A 17,484-nucleotide genomic window follows, 5' to 3' on the forward strand; every position below is an offset into this window, starting at 1 on the left:
AATGTCTTGGGAATGTTTAATTTCACATATAGAATGCGCTGTTCAAATTTTTGATTTTGAAAATCTCCCGTTAGAGAATAGCAGAATTTGGGAAATAGAGAAATATCTGTACGACCTAAATTAGCAATTAATTCACTCAAGGAGATTGTTTCAGTTTATACTTTTTGTGTGTGTTCCTCTTTTACATGTCAGTTACCAGCTTCTGATGAAGCAATTGATTTCAGATGACGAAACAATTTATAATACAGATAAAGACATAAACACACTATCACATCCACATACTGTATTTATATTGAAAGGTTTGGTAAATATGAACAGAAATAAAATAGTTTTTAAGCTACTGTAGTTTTGAAATCCTTATTAGAGAATATGTCTTATGTTGTCTTATTTCAATTTCCCTATCCTAAGTATATATGAAGGGGAATAAAAAAATACTTTTTTTTTCCTTTTTGGACTGGTTGAAAAGAAGATTGCAATTACTGATAATATTGTTAGACACTGTTAAGTATATACAGGGTGAGTCAAAATTATGTTAACACTAATGGTACTGCTATGTATATACTTACCGATATATAAAATTTTTGGACAATTTACAGTGCATCCGGAAAGTATTCACAGCGCATCAATTTTTTCCACATTTTGTTATGTTACAGCCTTATTCCAAAATGGATTAAATTCATTTTTTTCCTCAGAATTCTACACACAACACCCCATAATGACAACGTGAAAAAAGTTTACTTGAGGTTTTTGCAAATTTATTAAAAATAAAAAAATTGAGAAAGCACATGTACATAAGTATTCATAGCCTTTGCCATGAAGCTCGAAATTGAGCTCAGGTGCATCCTGTTTCCCCTGATCACCCTAGAGATGTTTCTGCAGCTTAATTGGAGTCCACCTGTGGTAAATTCAGTTGACTGGACATGATTTGGAAAGGCACACACCTGTCTATATACGGTCCCACAGTTGACAGTTCATGTCAGAGCACAAACCAAGCATGAAGTCAAAGGAATTGTCTGTAGACCTCTGAGACAAGATTGTCTCGAGGCACATATCTGGAGAAGGTTACAGAAAAATTTCTGCTGCTTTGAAGGTCCCAATGAGCACAGTGGTCTCCATCATCCGTAAGTGGAAGAAGTTCGAAACCACCAGGACTCTTCCTAGAGCTGGCCGGCCATCTAAACTGAGCGATTGGGGGAGAAGGGCCTTAGTCAGGGAGGTGACCAAGAACCCGATGGTCACTCTGTCAGAGCTCCAGAGGTCCTCTGTGGAGAGAGGAGAACCTTCCAGAAGGACAACCATCTCTGCAGCAATCCACCAATCAGGCCTGTATGGCAGATTGGCCAGACGGAAGCCACTCCTTAGTAAAAGGCACATGGCAGCCCGCCTGGAGTTTGCCAAAAGGCACCTGAAGGACTCTCAGTCCATGAGAAAGAAAATTCTCTGGTCTGATGAGACAAAGATTGAACTCTTTGGTGTGAATGCCAGGCGTCATGTTTGGAGGAAACCTGGCACCATCCCTACAGTGAAGCATGGTGGTGGAAGCATGATGCTGTGGGGATGTTTTTCAGCGGCAGGGACTGGGAGACTAGTCAGGATAAAGGGAAAGATGACTGCAGCAATGTACAGAGACATCCTGGATGAAAACCTGCTCCAGAGCGCTCTTGACCTCAGACTGGGGCGACGGTTCATCTTTCAGCAGGACAACGACCCTAAGCACACAGCCAAGATATCAAACGAGTGGCTTCAGGACAACTCTGTGAATGTCCTTGAGTGGCCCAGCCAGAGCCCAGACTTGAATCCGATTGAACATCTCTGGAGAGATCTTAAAATGGCTGTGCACCGACGCTTCCCATCCAACCTGATGGAGCTTGAGAGCTGCTGCAAAGAGGAATGGGCAAAACTGGCCAAGGATAGGTGTGCCAAGCTTGTGACATCATATTCAAAAAGACTTGATGCTGTAATTGCTGCCAAAGGTGCATCGACAAAGTATTGAGCAAAGGCTGTGAATACTTATGTACATGGGATTTCTCAGTTTTTTTAGTGTTCATGTGCAATTAAGGTCTAATGTTGAATGTTTGTGTTCTACCTTATTTCTAATTATCCTTTTGTAATTATCTCTTACATATGTTTCTCTTCTGATTCGTCCTGCTTCCACTTCAAAACCAGTCCTGCCCACACGCAGCCGACACAGCATTTCTCGATTCCTATTCGTCCTCTTCCAAAACCTTCCCCACGCTGCCTGTGGCTCCTCTTCAAAACCTGTCCCACCCACATGCAGCCGACACGGCATTTCTTGATTCCCATTTATCCTCCTCTAAACCCTTCCCCACATTCTTCCAGTGCGATTCCTGCAACAAATCTTTTCAACGAACCTCACTTCCTAAACACAAGAAAAGGCATTATTCCCAACAACTATATGAGTGCCAGAAATGCAATAAGAAGTTCTCTACACAGGATTGTCTGACTAAACACAACAAAACTCATTCGCAACTCTTGCAATGTGACATCTGCAAAGCAACGTTTCCAAACCAACACAGTCTCAGCAGACATACACACAATCCTCTTCCTGTTACCACAGGTGGTACTTCACCTAATTACTGTCTTCCTGTCCAAGAGTACAACATTGGGACTCCAGACCAGCAGTGCAAACACTGTCATGCACTATACTGGCCTGTTGAGCGTAATACATCCAACAAGTACTCGAAGTGCTGCCACAATGGTAAAGTAGCTTTACCACCTTTGCGGAAGCCACCTGTGTCTTTACAACAGCTTCTTACACAGCTGAAAATTATCATGAACACATTCGAGAATAGAACTCTTCTCTAGCGTTTGCTTCCATAGGTGCACAGATAACTCAACCTCCTGACCACGGACCATACGGTTTTAAAATACACAGGCAAATTTATCACCAAATCTCTCCACTATATGCTAACACTTCTACCTCTACAGGATATGGACAGTTGTATGTTTTTGACACAGCGCAAGCTACTGAAGTACTCTTACAAAATAAAGCAAACTCTGCATGCAGCGAAAATTTACTTCTCCAGCTAGATTCCATGCTCAGAACCATCAACCCCTTCGCTAAATCATACAAACACATGCATGAAATCGCTCAGTCCAATCCAACAGCATCTGTACGAATGGTTTTCAAGGAAAACCCTGGGCAGGATTTACGACGATACAATGCCCCGACATATCACACCAATGTTGCAGCGATTTTCGTCGGAGAAGATGGCGAACCCCCCCTGTAAACAGATTTCCACGCTCAATATGAATTGCAATCCTATGGTTTTACCCACTTTTATTCCCTTACGGAGACATTGGCTGGCACAAAGATTTACAACATGTTCCTGATAAAAGAACCGCCAAGCGAATAAGACTTACTCAACGCCAATTTTACGCGTACAGATTAGCAATGAGGAATACATTTAGTATTTTGCAGTATTCCAACAGTAGGTCGTAGATGCTTATGTTAAAACAGAGGGCGCGCGTCTCAACTATCTCAGATTACATGAACAAGATCTGCGCGTGGAACAATACAAAGGACTATCAGACGCACTGCAAGCAAATGCTGAAAATAACAGCGTACGTGTATGCAAAATGATCATATTACCGTCCACATTTCCAGGAAGTCCAAGATACATGCAACAAAACTATCAGGATGCCATGGCCATAGTACATAAATTTGGAAAGCCTGATTTATTTATCACTTTCACATGTAATCCTGCTTGGCTGGAAATTCTACATGCACTGTTGGATACCCAAAGGCCAGAGTACAGACCTGATATTGTAGTACGAGTAGATCTTTCGACTCATTATCTGTCGTCTCCACCAAAACACCTATTCAGAACTGTGTCTTTCAAGAAGTATTTATTTCTTCTTGATTTCTGAATTCCTTTCTCACTGTTTTTTGTTCCTATTCTTACACGGCTTCGGCTAGTATTTCTTTATATTATGACACAGCAGGGACTGCATCTAATTTTGTTGTATTTGTTACAATGACAAAAGATATTCTGATTCTGATATCCTATTAAAAAGAGTGAGACATAGCTAATACAGTATAAGACTTTTACAAACACATTTTTAAAGGATGCAAAATATTGTCTACCTTTATCAACCAAATCCCAGAAAATGAGATCATTTTTGTCAATATTGCACACCCATATTATCAAGCCATGCTACTGTTCTTACATAAAAAAATATATATTAAAAATACACATAAGCAAAACTAATAAAAATACACGGCCACAAAAAAAACCACTGTAATAATTTGTTAAAACCCCCAAATTCAGTATTAGCTAAGAAATATGACTTTTAGTTTTGGCTAGTTTAGAGTCCAGCACTTAATAATTTAAGACTGAAAGGAAATGTGGTTCTGCAAAATTTCAATTCCTGGAGGTGTTACCGTATGCCAAAAAAAAAGTTAAAAACCCCTGGCTTGGAGATAACACAATAACACATGATATTTAATCACACGTATATGAATTGTCTGCTGTAGTTAAGCATGATTTGATTAATAGGCCTGTTATGCAAAATCATGCATTGATTTAATCTAGTGATTAAGAAGTGTTAGCAGTAACCAGATTCCAAGACCATGCTATGCTTTGTGGCTTTGGCTTTGTATTAGTGAGGGCCCCGCCTAGATGGTACAACATCTGCGGGGGGGATTTGGGGTTGGGGGGGTGTTGACTTAAAGTCTGGTAACCCCTGATATAAGGTGTTCCACATTACCAATAGCTAAGAGGGATTACATTTTTGATGGCTGCTTATGTTTTGAAACACTACCAGATGGTGCAAAGGCCTGAATTTTTAATACCTGTATGTGCAAATTCTAAATATCCCAGAAATACAACAACCTTGATTTATTACTTAACAGCAAAATATGCATGTTGCCACTGCAAGAAACTCTGTTAAGGTAGCAAAATCTGCAGCATACTACAGTCCATGATTGTTCAACTCAGCTTGTGCCCATAAATAAAATAATATCTAAAGCATTAACTATCAGTATTTATTGCAAGATGGATCACATCAAACAGAAGACCTCAAAAAAAATTGAAAATAGAGTGCTGAGAGACTTCATTCAGTAAGGTCTGAGAATATTGACACATTACCTTCACAGGGAACAATTCTGTCACAGATCATGGGTTTATGTGAAAGGCACAAGTCTTTGTAGTTTAAGCAGCTAAGGCTTTGTATAGCACTGCCATTCACAGGAGATTGCTAGACATTGCTGAACTTACTTGGTTAAGCATGTAATCAATCCAGTGACATTTTGTTGACTGATCACGAATAAATGTTATAATTGTTTGACAGCCCTAAACTATACAATGTGTAATTCAATTGTTATATATTTAAAAACACTGTTTGTTAAGTGAAAATTTTTACTCTTAGGATTGGCTATTCAGCAACCTTACAACTTGCGGGTGGACACTATCCCTGAACCCACTTGTGTAAATGCCAAAGATCTCATACTTTTTGCCAGAAGGAAAAGTGACCATGTGAGATGGCTGGGGCAATTTAACTACACAGTTTGCCTTTCTAAGGCAGTGAGTGTTATATATGTCCTGAATAGAAAGCCTGCGGTGGGCAGGCACCCTGCCCAGGGATATGTTCCTGCCTTGCGCCCTGTGTTGGCTGGGATTGGCTCCAGCAGACCCCCGTGACCCTGTGTTAGGATATAGCGGGTTGGAGAATGACTGACTGAACAGAAAGCAGTCGGGTGCAGTCATAAAAATAATTAACAGAAATGTTGCCCAATAAATATGTTAATGGTGAAATGTAACCATGACTGAAACTGATAGCTTGTAAGAGGGATACATAATATATAAATTATTTATTTATATAGTAAGTTATATAGTATATAAATTTATCAAGAAGTCTTGCGCAGAGGCACTGGGTTGAGACATTTGAACAGTCTGCATCTACATTATGTATTTACATTGGGAACCAATAGCAATAGTGAACAATTATGATACTGTAGGCAAGACAGCATAGTAGAAGAAGCAAAGACATTTCTTTAAAACACTGACCACAGTGAGAAAGCCGTAGTCTGGCAATATGCCAAGAAAGCTTCATAATTTTGAAGTCTTGTTTATAATTTCTGCTTGCTGTTTCCATGTACTTTGTGACACATTCTGTAGCAGAGAATATTAAAATTAACATTTTGCATTTGAGATTGAAGCTTCAAGATCTTGTTAGATAGCATTGTAATTTTACTGAACATATTAGTGAAGCAGGTATTGACATAATAGAGTTAATATGTGGCCTTCTCACAAGAGAGGACGCCTTGGCTCTTATCTGCAGCTCAGTTTGTTACTATGGGGACAGTGGAAGGCTGTTGAGGATAAACAGCGATGCTGAGTCTTTTTCTCATGGCATACATATTGAAGAGATGGATTACAGTAACTCACAAGAAACCTGCATGTAGCAGTACCCATTAAAGTTAGTTTTTCATTATACTGAGTACAAAATAAGATGCCTATATTGTGCTTTTCAGACTTCTGTTAGTGACTTTTTTTTCTGTATTAACAAACAATCAACAAAGGTAACCTTCTGTTTTCTTTCAATACTAATGTGTAGCCTATGATCACAAAGGCCCAGAGACCAAAGCGATGTCCATTGTAGCACACTATATTTCTCACTATGCACAGTTTAGTTTTGTGAGATGGAAATCTTTTTTCCAAGATTCTATGGCTTTTTAAGGTGTTAAAATTAGCCTCTTCTCTATTAATTAATTAATAAATATATTAATTATATATCTCATCCTACATTTACCCAGATTGTTGTAGACACGGAACACACATGAAATGCACGTGTTCCAAATAACGATTTTATTTATCCTATACAACTCTAGGCACCTCACATCCAGATAAACAGACTTGAGCTGGATAGCAGGCTGCTTGCTGCTTGTGCTGATCAACACATTTGCCAAACAAAAGGCGCTAATGGAGAGGTGCAAAGGAATTCAAGGTGGCCCAGGATTACAACTTTTTTCGTAGGCTTCAGGGATTCTAGTGTTAAGGTAGATAGCAGCTATGGAGATCTTTTTTAGCATGCCATGAGCAAAGGTGTAGGTACAGCAGTGTTTTCAAACCTTTTTTTCTGTGGTGGCACACTTTCTGTACCTCAAAAAACCCCAAGGCACACCACGATCATTCCAACCACAAAACCATTAAATCTCATAGATGCACTCAACTCTCCGAAAGGGCAGGACAGAGGTCGGCAAAAAAAAGTAATGTAGAAATTGCCATTCACAGACACAGCACTTAGTAAGCACTTTGGATGCATTTTCCAACTGCTTAGTCCCTTTACCCACTCATATAGGCAGTCCTCTCTCTGCCTCAGTCCACTGACGCAGGGTCAGAGGCGACACGTATGCCCACTGGCCCTTGGCTCTGCAAGAGTCACTTGCAAACACACACCAAGACAGATGGTCTCGTCTTTTGGCTGCTGAAGTGCTCTCTAAGTGATGTGTCTGCAAAATTGAGATCACGGAGTTGCTTTTATATCAGTTTCACCAGATAGTCCCGTCCAACTCTGACAGGTCTCAACCACCTGAGGAACTTTTCTATCTCAGGTCGGGACCCAGGAGCACTTGTGTAGAGTATAAGTATTATGTCATTGATAGTGATTAACAATTGATAGTATTTGTGGAGTTTTAATACAAGTTATAATGTATGCAAATTCAAAAGTGTAGTTCCTGATTTTAGCTGGACTCTCATTAACAAGCATTGTAAATGTCTGTATTCTGTATTTTAATTTGCTGTTCATAGTAGTCAGGTGTTAGCAATTATAGATACAATGACAGTACAAGCAAAATGACACATTTTATTGCCTAACTAAAAAGATTACAATATGCAAGCTTTTGAGGCAGCTCAGGTCACTTCTTTGGGCAAGATGCAATTGATTATATCTTGTGATTACATCTTGCCTATAGAAGGGGCCTGAACTGCCTCAAAAGCTTGCATGTTGTAATCTTTTTAGTTAGCCAATAAAATTTGTCCTTTGCTTGACTTTAATTTGCAGTTCAGAAAGGTTAGCAAATATAGACAGTATGTTAGTGTTAAAACAACTTGCCACCAGGAAGTTGTTCTTTCTTTAAATGCATTATGAATATTTTGTTGCTTTTCTGCAATGTACAGTGAGCCAGTTCTGGTGTAAACAAAAATGTATTAGAAAAATACAAACAAGGTCATTATAAATTCACATGGGAAGTGCAGAAACTAGTTAACAAGGCATTTGTTTAATCATGCAATTTCAGAGAAGAATGAAAATGTTTCTGAGTAAAATAAATACAAACCAAATATAGCTAGCTTTGTAATAGAGTGGCATCCTGTACAGTGTTAAATTCAAACCTGTGCCTGATAATTCCAGATTAGCTGTAAGTTGTAATACAAAAAATAGTTTCAGATGATGGATGGATAAATGATTGCAAATACTGCAGCTCTCCAGCTACAGGGATGAATACTGCAAGACTAGAAGTTGACACCACACCTGGTTTGTGTTTTCTGTCCTGAAAATCAAAATCAGAAACTACCGAAAGTGATGAAGACCACTTCTAGTTTAAGTCTCTTCCTTTTGTCTTCACATTTTATACCTCCTATCATAATACTGTCATCTCAAAGTACTGTTTGACAATATGGAGGGACTGTTATTTTTTATTTATTGTTGTGAACAAAAGAAGTTGGAGGGTCTGTCTTAATGTTGTGTAAATTAATAAAAAGTAAGATTATAGGTAATTTACAAATTTGAAAGTACAAATGAACCCCTGTGTTTGTAGCTTTCCAGTCAACGCTTACTTATGGCATGTTTTCAACTTTTCTCTCTCTCTTTGTCTCTCTCTAGGAAGTTATGGAGACAGCCTCTGAACATTATCTTTTTGTTACCAGAATCCTACAGGAGTTTGAATGTGACACATTTCTACCTGACATTAAGGTGGATCAGTATAGACTTCTCCCAGAGTAAGTAAAAAAAAATAAAAAAATAAAAATAAATGAAAGTGTGGATGCAACCAAGTGAAATTCAGCTGCATCCTAGCACATCACAAATGAAACAAACAATTACAGCACAAAAGTAGAAATAAGTTTCAGCCTTCCTTACTGGACAGTGGATGCATATCAATTAATGTTGGGAAAATTATAAACTGACTGTTTTAAAGTCTCTGCATCTGAAGCAGCAAACTAAGTTAAATATGAGCTTTTAAGATTCCCGGATTGCAGCTTTCCAATTTTAATTGCTACTGTGTGGATGATGGTGGCTATGTTTTGAAAATCAGGGTGAACTTATTGCCTTTCTTTTTGTCTCCTCACTTCTTTACAGGTTTCCTGGCATTTCTGATGAAATTCAGGAAGAAAATGGCATTAAATATAAATTTGAAGTTTATAAGCGAATTGTCCAGTAATTTTGAAAGCTAAATAAACATCTTTTATCTGGATAGTTTTGGCTGTGTATGTTCCAAGGTAGGTTGTGTTTGGCCAAGGTATTCTTGGTAAATGATGGTTTACATACTACATTATTAAAAACAGACCTACAGCTCCTGTGATACTTACTGTAAATTGTATTGTGGATATTGAAAATGTATAATAAAAGTTCTAGTCCTGGGGAAATGTTATCAAGTACGATTTAATCTGTATAGCAATGCTACTAAGTATATGCATTTGGGAGCCTTGAAGAGCACATTTCCTTCCATATTTCTGCGTACCTTGTGCCTATTTTCATAAGTATTCCAAACGCTGATACAAAAATGCATTGTTATAGCGTAATTGTGTCAATGTCTTACATCATAGCAAGAGAAGCATTCTCTGCATGAAATGTTGTATTACAGTTCTGCTGAACATAGCATTTGGAAGGGAAGGCAAAAAGGATCATTTTGGTCTCATCAAATCAGGAATTAATTTCCTTAGTTTCATTGCCTCACAATCCTTCTGCCCGCCTTAATTTGAGATTAGATATGAATATTTCTCAACGATAACAAAACCACTTTCCCCACCTCAGCCTTAAAATGTTTCGGTTCATTCCACATTACCACAGATGTCTTTTATTAGATTCCTTCTAATATCTATCTCATCTTCATATTAGGTTTTGAGAGTACACCTGGGTACACCCTGTAGAAAAAAGATGATCTCTTCATCTTACTATATTTCAAATTATATCTCAATGAAAAGTGAGATATAGTTTATAGAAGTTTATAGAGTGTGTTGGTACAATTCACAGCATATGTACCATTGTACTTTTATGTACAATTTTTTGTTTCCTTTAAATGCTGGTGATAAATGGAAAGCTTATAAAGTCATAGCATTTATAATATCTGTTGGTTAAAGTCAGTGCTAAAGTTAATCTTTCCACACATGCAATAAGTATTATTATTTTTAATTTTTGTGTACAAGATCATTTTATTACAGAATTACAGTTTTAATGATGGTGGTACTTACAATTGAACTTATTTCAATTACAGTGGGGTCACAATTTCATCAAACAAGATGATAATGTTAAAATTAAATATCAGCAATAATCTGATCTTTCACCATTTCCAAACCACAAAAAAAAATTCAGATTTACATAATCTATATTTCATCAGAAACTATAATATTATTTTTCTTATCTATCTCTAAATGATTTTAGCTCTAGTAGAGAGTGTTGGTTTTGGTGTCAAAGAAAGGAGAAAGTAGTAAGTATACAACAGATGTTGAGTATCTTTATAGATTAAATTAATCTATAAAGGCCAAACATTACAAAGAACTGTATACCCAGCTGGACAAGCCCAGAATTTTCAACAAACTATTCCGCCTTGCCAACACGCATCACAGATCAACCCAAGATGTCGGACAAGTTAAGAATATCAAGGCAGAAGGCCAGAGAATCCTACGGGACCCGATTTAATACTTGAACATCTCCAATGAAGAGTTCCTGCATCCACCCATCCCAGAAGCTGACCCGAATGAAGGCCCAGTTATACAGATAACCACCAAGTAAGCTGAAAAGGCAGTCAAGAAGATGAAGAACAGGAAAGCCACTGGACCAGATGATATACCAATAGAGGGCTGGAAGTTACTTGGTAGTCGTGGTGCCAGTTTGCTGGCAAAACTCTTCAACTGCATCGTCACCAAAGGCAAGACAACCCCAAGCCTAGTCACAACCCCAAGCCTAGTCCACTAGCATTATGATCGTGATATCGAAAGGCAAAGGAGACGTCGCCCACTGTGTAAACTACCACCCGATTCTCTTACTTTGTCATATCAAAGATTTTCAAATGCATGCTGGATAGATAATACGGAACACTGTGGCCATCTGAACCAATCAGTGTAGATTCATCAGCAGCCGGGGCATGACTGACACCATATATGCCCTTCGGCTCCGAGTGAAGAGACACCAGGAAAAGAACAAGCAGCTTCATGTTGCCTCCGTAGACCTAGAGCAGGCATTCGACCGAGTACCCCAAGACCTCATATCGCGAGCTCTCTGAACTCATGATGTACCAGTAGCCTATGTCAAGTAGACACAACTGGTTTACATGGAAGCCACCAGCAGTCTCATATCCAGCTGACACCTCACTGCCTTTCACGATCAACATGGGTGTCCACTAGGGATCAGCACTTTCACCAATGTTTTTCGACTTATGCATGGACATGACCAACGTGGATCTCCAGACGCCGCATCCATAGACAGTCCTGTATGCCGATGGCATTGCATTTACAGAGGAAACCCGGCAGGCCTTAGAAGATCTTAAGGAGCAATGGAAAACATGACTCAAAATATCTATATGGTCTCTGATTGAATATCAAGAAAACAGAATACATGGAGTGTGGAAGACCTACAGGGCCATCCGAGTCAATGGACAACAGCTCAAGAAGGTCACTGAATTTAAATACCTTGGATCACTCATCTGTACAGATGGTGACACCCTCCCGGATGCCTGATCTCAAGTCAATGCAGTATGGCTGGAGTGGTGCCAGGTCACTGGTATCCTCTGTGACCATAAGATCCCGACCCATCTCAAGAGAAAGCTCTGTAAAGTGGTCGTCCACACAGCATCCATGTATGGGGCCAAATGTTGGCCGGCCTTCACCAAATACAAGCAAGCCGTGCCATGTCATGGAGATGCAAATGCTGCAATGGGTACTCGGCCTCACCAGATTTGACCATGTTATGAGCAAAGATTTCCAGAAACTTATGTGCGTGGCATCAATTGATAAGAAGCTGCGTGTTGCACGGATCTGATGGTTTGGCCCCATGATCCAAAGTAATGGCAGCTCGATGGCCATGACAGCTCTACACCTGAGACCACAAGGAAAACAAACCTCAACCAAATCAAAGAGGATGTGCGACAAGTCAACATCACCCGCTGGGATGCCCTTGACTGAAACAAATGGTGATTGGTGTGTTCGACACCTGACCCAGCATGAAAGTGGGAAAACAGCTAGGAAGAAGAAGTGAAATCTGTTCTCCAATCTCACTTGAATTTTGATAGTGCAGACCACCCTATTCTGCCTTGCTACACTCTTTTTTTTTTTTCTTCTTATCAACCAAGCTGACAGTAAATGAGTTGTGGAGGTGAGAAAGAGGTCCAACTGCATTTCATGTGGACAGCTTTGTGGTATGAAGATTAGAGCTGATTGATTCCAGGTGTGGGTTCTTTCTGGGTGATGACTACATTTACGAGTCACACAGGTTTTGCTTGGCTCCAGAGCAGGAACACTTGACTTTAGGTTAGTTGGTAATCTTTCAATGCCCTTCACTCATTGTGTGTAGCAGACGTGAGGCTTGGGCTGTTACTGAGTTCTTTAAACTGTGCCCTATGTAAACAGACTTAATAGTACCACGTACTAGTCATATGCCAACTTGAGTTACTGTATTTATCATATAAACCTAACGTAACAATTCAATTTTGCAAACAAGATGAGACTATTTCGTTGCTGTTGTTTGGTAACCTGTTACCTAAGCTGCCCAAATATTTGTACGATTTTTCTTTTTTGGGGGCAGGTCTCCGATTAAACAAAATTATTTTTTTCACACTTGAGTGCTCTTCTATTTAATATGTATTGGTGCCATCAATTGCTTGAATGATTCACTTGATCCGTTTGAAAATGTTAAAACCCTGAATATTGTTATGGTGAAGCTTCCTCCATTCCAGAGTTTAACTCCCTCTGCCTGTCAAATTTGCACATGACATTTAGTTCAGAAGACACCTTCTTTGCAAATAAAACATAAAATCACACTAGAGCATTACAAATCGGTTGATTTGTATTCAAAATAAAGAATTTACATTCCACCAAAAAGGAAAATTTTTTAAGTGTTGGTTCAGTTGACTACAGAATAAAAGATTTAATTTTTAAAGTTAAGCTTGTGCAGAATCCATACTGACACTGGGGATACATTTGCAGTTTGTGTGTGTGTATGTATGCTGACACTGGGTTTTTTTTATAGCCACCTGTAAAGATATTTAAAATTACTTGCAAGGTGCTGTATGTAAACCAGGACTAGTACTTTGCCAATAATTGCCTAGTGCTAGGAATCTATTAAGCCCATAATTTCCTTTCATTTTTAAGATGTAAGAATCGTGTTTTGGATAATTTTGTATTGTGCACTTTAAATGACATGCACAAAACCTCTGAAGGTGTCCTATGGTATTTTTCTCCAAGACGTTACCTGCAAGTCCTTTAAGTCATGTAAGTTGCGAAGTAGAGCCTCTTTGAATCGGGATAAGTGTTTATAGTACATTCCATGGACGCTCCATTGGATTGAGATCAGGGTAATTTGGAGGCCAAGTCAACACCTTGAACCTTCTCATGGTCCTTAAGCCATTCCTGAACATTTTTTGCAGTGAGGCAGGGTGCATTATCCTGCTATAAGAGGTCACTGCCTTTGCCATGAAGGAGTCTATATGATCTATGGCAACCTTCAGGTAAGTAATATGTGTCAAAGTAATATCTCCCTGAATGCTAAGACCCAAGGTTTGCAAGCAGAACATTGCCCAGAGCATCATACTGCCTCAGCTGGCTTGCCATCTTAGTGCATCCTACTGCCATCTCTTCCCCAGGTAAGTGACACACAGGCAATCCGCCATTTACATGATCTAAAAGAAAACTTGATTCAGCAGAATTCACACTATAACATAACATAAGCACAAAAGCGGAAATGTGCTTACGCACAAAAAAATCCAGATGCATAAATCTGTGTGAATGCCAACTTCCACGTTCTTCCGCTCCATAAATCCCGGTCAACGTGAAAAGTAACGCACATGCATGTGCCTGCTGTTCCGCCCCAACTCCTCCCAGGATTACGTCTCTTTGAATATGCAAATCAATATAAATATCCCTTAAGATCAGCCTTCTGTGTAAAAGACAATGGGGAAAAACACGGGGGGAAAATAGAAGAATTTCAGCGAATACCAAGTGGAGGCAAGGAAAAACGTACAATTTGTTGGTTTAAACAATGGTATAAACAACAAAAGGAAGTTGATCGAGTGTCAGAGAAACTCAAAAGCTCAAGTTCACAAAGATGCACAGTGCCTGAAATAAAAAAGTCGCATATCAAAGTCGCTGTGAAAAGGCGAGTCGTAGCCCACCGTCTGAGTGTCATATGAAAGCTTATTAGGGTACTGAGAAAAAAAAATTGGCACACAGTGGGGAAAAATGCACAAAATGCCAACTTTAATCTCCAAATTTCCACTTTAATCACAGTTTATTTTGTCATTAAAGTAGAACATAATAAACTTCATCTTAAAATCATTTAATCTTTAGTTTCTCAAATCCAATTGTAACTAAAGTAGCACGTCAAATGCTTTGTTTTGTATTTGATCTTCTATGTGCTCTATGTGTGTGAATCACTACGTGCTTTCGGGCTTTCTCTTCCTCCGACAGGACACAGAATCCATTATATTCGTAATACTACAGCTCTCTGAATAATTAAAATACTGAGATGTATACGTGATGTCATTTTCATGATGATAGGAGTTAAAGCATGTTATTAAACATGGAAACATGGTGACGCAGTGATTGTTCGTGTCTCATGCAAGATGCTTGCTGCGCCATGCGGGACCTTCAATAAAATACTTTATTGTAGCAGTACTATCTCATTCAAACGTACTAACCCCCAATTCCTGTCCTTACTTTTCTTTCTCCAAATACCCAGTCGCCACACAATCAGCTCTCCAATAGACGTTAAGCCTGTAAGCTTAGAATGGCGATTCTTCAGAACTTTTAAGGAACATTGAAATATCTTTGTAGTACGTGTTTAATTCTATCCTTCCAGTGTCACGCCAGCCCCAGGAAGAATACAGCGCGAGGCAGGAACAATCTGTGAATGCTATCGCTGCGGCACCGTGTCCTCAAATGTTTAATTATTAACAATATAGATTATTTAAATGAAGTTAAAGTTTTATCTGTATAATTTAATAAACATATTTTGCTGCATTTCATCTTTAAAAATGATATCATCATATGTAAATACGAGCTTTATGAAGTGGCTGAGGTTGTGCAATATTATAACTGTATCGCAAGTTTACAGTGAGGTAATTGTACTTATAGGTACAAACAGTTCTACAAAGAGCAGTTGATGGACTGATTGAGTGCATTTATAGTTCTTGGGATGAAACTTTTCCTGAACAGCGAGGTCTGTACAGGAAAAGGCTTTGAAGCATTTGCCGTATGAGAGCAGTTCAATAGACAGCATGGCTGTGGCAGCGTGTACTTGATGCTGTATACCGATAACTTACTTTCAGATAAGCTGCTGTACAGCTATGATTCCCCACTCAGATATAGTGATATAAATACTCCGAGTGGTGCAGTGAGAGTAATATGGAAAAAGATGATCCGCTGTGGCAACCCCTAATGGGAGCAACTGAAAGAAGAAGATGAAGGTGCAGTGAGAGTAACAACATTAAAGCAGCTATGGTATTTGGAATAATTTGACCATTCTGTGGACCATTATATTGTTACAGGTTAATTACAATCGGATGCATTAATCTAATAAACAATATGCGGTTAATTTCAGTGTATTTATAAAGCCGCGTCAGGGATGTGGATCTAAAAAAGAAAGGGTAACCACACAGGAACAGTAGCACTAGTTTGACGCTGGGTGCCGCCAGTCTGCAAAACAGAGCGGAGAACTTGCGTACGCCAGGGTATGAGCTACTGTGGAAATGTGTGTGGTTTTACGCCAAGTTTAGGTTTTATACAAAGGGATTTGAACGTGGAAACATTCTTGCGCAACATTTTTGTACATACGCACCGTTTATACATGAGGCCCCAGGTCTTTTTCTGTTTCTCCATGATCCAGTTCTCAGACATGCCCATTGTAGGCACTTTTGGTGATGGACAGAGATCAACATGGGCAGCTGGTCTGTAGCTACACAGCCCCATATGCAGCAAGCTGCAATTCACTGTGTTCTGACACCTTTCTCTCATGGTCAGCATTAAGTTTTTCAGCACTTCGTGCTATAGTAGCTCTTCTTTGGGAATGGACCAGCCATTCTAGCCTTCGCGCCTTGTGCATCAGTATCCTTTGGGTGCCCATGACTCTGTTTCTGGTTCACTGGTTCTCCTTCCTTGGACTGTTTCTGCTAGGTACTAACCACTGTCTACTAGGAACATCCCACAAGACCAGCCATATTGGAGATGCTCAGACCCAGTCATCTAGCCGCCACAATATCTCCCTTGTCGAAGTCGCTCATATCCCTATGCTTGACCATTTTTCCTCCTTCCAACACGTCACTTTCAAGAACTGACTGTTCACTTGCTGTGTAATATATACCACCCCTTGACAACTAACATTGTATACAGTGCATCCAGAAAGTATTCACAGCGCATCACTTTTTCCACCTTTTGTTATGTTACAGCCTTATTCCAAAATGGATTAAATTCATTTTTTTCCTCAGAATTCTGCACACAACACTCCATAATGACGTGAAAAAAATTTACTTAAGATTTTTGCAAATTTATTAAAAATAAAAAAACTGAGAAATCACATGTACGTAAGTTTTCACATCCTTTGCGCAATACTTTGCCAATGCACCTTTGGAAGCAATTACAGCCTTAAGTCTTGTTGAATATGATGCCACAAGCTTGACACACCTATCCTTGGCCAGTTTCGCCCATTCCTCTTTGCAGCACCTCTCAACCTCCATCAGGTTGGATGGGAAGCGTCGGTGCACAGCCATTTTAAGATCTCTCCAGAGATGTTCAATCGGATTCAAGTCTGGGCTCAGGATGTCTCTGTACATTGCTGCAGTCATCTTTCCCTTTATCCTGACTAGTCTCCCAGTTCCTGCCGCTGAAAAACATCCCACAGCATCATGCTGCCACCACCATGCTTCACTGTAGGGATGGTGCCAGGTTTCCTCCAAACATGACGCCTGGCATTAACACCAAAGAGTTCAATCTTTGTCTCATCAGACCAAAGAATTTTCTTTCTCATTGTCTGAGAGTCCTTCAGGTGCCTTTTGGCAAACTCCAGGCGGGCTGCCATGTGCCTTTTACTAAGGAGTGG

General features: G+C 39.4%; 1 protein-coding gene across 1 annotated transcript in view; it reads left to right on the top strand.

Moving 5' to 3' along the window:
* The window catches only part of dhfr (dihydrofolate reductase), a 112,170-nt gene extending 102,565 nt beyond the window's left edge, over nt 1-9,605 (top strand). Inside the window, exons 5-6 of the mRNA XM_028804691.2 lie at nt 8,845-8,960; nt 9,319-9,605. Coding sequence (XP_028660524.1) covers nt 8,845-8,960; nt 9,319-9,400 — 198 coding nt within the window. The 3' untranslated portion in view covers nt 9,401-9,605. The remainder of the gene's footprint in view (nt 1-8,844; nt 8,961-9,318) is intronic.
* The last annotated feature ends 7,879 nt before the right edge of the window (nt 9,606-17,484 follow it).

This window comes from Erpetoichthys calabaricus, chromosome 7 (genome assembly GCF_900747795.2).
Source record: "Erpetoichthys calabaricus chromosome 7, fErpCal1.3, whole genome shotgun sequence".
Lineage (NCBI taxonomy): Eukaryota > Metazoa > Chordata > Cladistia > Polypteriformes > Polypteridae > Erpetoichthys > Erpetoichthys calabaricus.